This window comes from Lottia gigantea, assembly GCF_000327385.1.
Source record: "Lottia gigantea unplaced genomic scaffold LOTGIsca_31, whole genome shotgun sequence".
NCBI classification, from domain to species: domain Eukaryota; kingdom Metazoa; phylum Mollusca; class Gastropoda; family Lottiidae; genus Lottia; species Lottia gigantea.
Window position 1 is genome coordinate 1,568,854 of NW_008709027.1, and position 3,019 is coordinate 1,571,872.

The following is a 3,019-nucleotide window of genomic DNA, read 5'->3' on the forward strand; positions in this document are numbered from 1 at the left end:
ACAAAAGCAAGTCGTTGCGAAATGAACTTGTTCTCACTGGGGATTTTGTTTGTCTATATGTACTGATAACATCATACTGGCCTGCAAAATCCCAACTGGGGAGAGTTAAAACAACAAAATAGACAGTTTGATATCCTTTGTAACTATGTCAATTGTTGAATCGGAATGCGAACTCCAATCAGGTCAAAATAGAGTTTGTAAAACACAAGGAAAGTAAAGCTGTATTGGTACATTAATCTGTGATGTGTTGATTGTTGTTGTGTATTAATATAGAGTTTGATAAAAGGTTGATATACTAGTCTTGTATTAATATAGAGTTGGTATACTAGTCTTGAATTAATATAGAGTTGGTATACTAGTCTTGTATTGATATAGAGTTGATATCCTAGTCTTGTATTCATATAGAGTTGGTATACTAGTCTTGTATTGATATAGAGTTGGTATACTAGTCTTGTATTGATATAGAGTTGATATCCTAGTCTTGTATTGATATAGAGTTGGTATACTAGTCTTGTATTGATATAGAGTTGGTATACTAGTCTTGTATTGATATAGAGTTGGTATACTAGTCTTGTATTGATATAGAGTTGGTATACTAGTCTTGAATTAATATAGAGTTGATATACTAGTCTTGTATTCATATAGAGTTGGTATACTAGTCTTGTATTGATATAGAGTTGATATACTAGTCTTGTATTGATATAGAGTTGGTATAGTCTTGTATTAATATAGAGTTGATATACTAGTCTTGTATTGATATAGAGTTGGTATACTAGTCTTGTATTGATAAAGTGTTAATATACTAGTCTTGTATTGATATAGAGTTGGTATACTAGTATTTTATTGATATAAAGTCGATATACTAGTCTTGATTGATATAAAGTCGATATACTAGTCTTGTATTGATATAGAGTCGATATATTAGTCTTGTATTAATATAAAGTTGATATACTAGTCTTGTATCCATGTAGAGTTGAAATACTAGTTTTGTATTAATATAGAGTCGATATACTTGTCGTGTATTAATATAGAGTCAAAATTGAAAAAGACCAAGTCAAAACCGCATTCGTGATACGATGAGAGTCGATGTACTAGTCTTGTTTTAATGTAAAGTTGATACACTAATCTCGTATTAATACAGAGTGAGTGGTCTAAGAAATATTTTGTCAGCTTTTTTCGTTTTAGAATTCTATGAAAAACAAATACAATGAAAAAGGTTGCGCAAATTCTCATAATGCTTTGAAGAGTCGATCGAACTAAAATTGGACCAAACGTTTGTTCCATACATGAGCGTACCTTTTTATACATTGTTCCCAGATGACGTGTGTTGTTAAAATTTGGAAAAAACAAAGCGTTGAAATGGGCGTTTGTTACCATGCTTTTCAAGTTCAATTCTTATACGTATGTGAAATCAATTCTCTCTGCACATGTTGAAGGTAAAAGTGTACGGTAGATTTTTATACGCCCACATTATAATGTGATCGTATATTGTCGTTTCCCCTGTCCGCCCGTCGGTCCGTCCGTCCACAATTGGCTTGTGAACGCAATAGAGACAACAGTTTTTATCTGATTTGATTGAAATTTGGTGTGATCATTTATATTCATGAAATCTTTGACGATCTCTCAATGAACGTTTTTTGAGTTATTGCCCTTGACTTGTAAAAAATGCGCCAAAATTGGTTGTGAACACAATTCACTACATTCATCCAATTTCAATGAAAGTTGGTGAGAATATTAATTTTGATGAGATCTTGGACAAGTTCAAATTTGGCTATCTTTCGATGAACAGTTTTGAGTTATTGCCCTTGACTTATGAAAAACGCGTCAAAATTTGGTTGTGAACACAATAAAGATTACAGTTTTCATCCAATTTAAATGAAATTTGGTGTGATCATTTAAAATGATGAGATCTTAGTCAAGATTAAATTTGACAATTTTTCAATCAACCCAATTTGACTTAGTAAAAACGCATCAAAATTTGTTAGCGATAAAGATGACAGTTTATGTCAGAATTTTATTAAATAATGTGTGTTTGTTTAAATCAACAATATCTTGCACAAATTAGTTTTTTGGTATGATTTGACACAGATAGGTGTCTGCCCTTGATATACTGAAAATGTATCAGGAAAGTGGGCGTATCTTGCTAGGCAACCACTTGTAGATTTTAGGGAAGGATAGTAACATGCGTAACAATGATAATTATTCAATAATTGATAAACCACTTTAATCTACAGTATGCACTAAAAGAACTATTAATTACGTTTTTAAAATGCTATGAATTGCAGTTTAACTCTAAGTAAACCTTATCGAAAAATTGTTGTTTTTTCGAGAAATCGTAATTCAGGGGAGATAACAATGATGAAATTTATTTACATTGCAATTTGATTATTACTTGCAATATTATATGATCTATTTTCGGTTTTTGCGAGTAACATGGCACAATGGATAGCGAGTTGAAGTATTGTCTATACTAAGCGAATTTTTCTCAAGGTTTCACAAATTCTCATAACATTGCTTTGAAGAGTCAATCGGTTTTAACCTCAAACCCTATGCTGATTTAAATAAAACCATTTTTATTAGCTTTTACTTCTAATATAGCCACTTCAGTTGGGGTCCAAAGACTGACTTCTTAAACATTCGTCCAAATAACCTTTTGATCTAATCTGCTTTAGCCAATCAAATTCCTTCACTATCCCACAAAATGCAGAGGATAAAAATTGTTTTACTTCATATATAATGTATACATATTGCACAGAGCTCATTCTCAAGAAAAACGTATAAACCACCGAGGCCAGTGCTTCTCAGCCTCATTGAGATCATTCCTCCCTTTTCAAAGTATATGGCTCCCCAAATAAATCAGTAATTTTGAAACGTATTTCACTCGAAAAATGATTACCCATGAATATAAATGGATATTGATATGGCTGGATATGGGCTGAATGTTCGTCAACGATTTCTGTATGTCCGAAGTGAATGACGTCAATTTCAAAGGGGGGAGGGGAGGGGGGGGGGGGGGGGG

At 32.4% G+C, this 3,019-nt stretch overlaps 1 protein-coding gene across 1 annotated transcript; it reads right to left on the minus strand.

Moving 5' to 3' along the window:
- Positions 1–336: 336 nt before the first annotated feature.
- LOTGIDRAFT_119646 (hypothetical protein) lies at positions 337–606 on the minus strand (the record flags this gene model as incomplete). Its single annotated transcript, XM_009057780.1, has 1 exon — positions 337–606. A coding segment is annotated over one exon (270 nt), but the record flags the coding sequence as incomplete, so codon positions are not given.
- Positions 607–3,019: the final 2,413 nt, after the last annotated feature.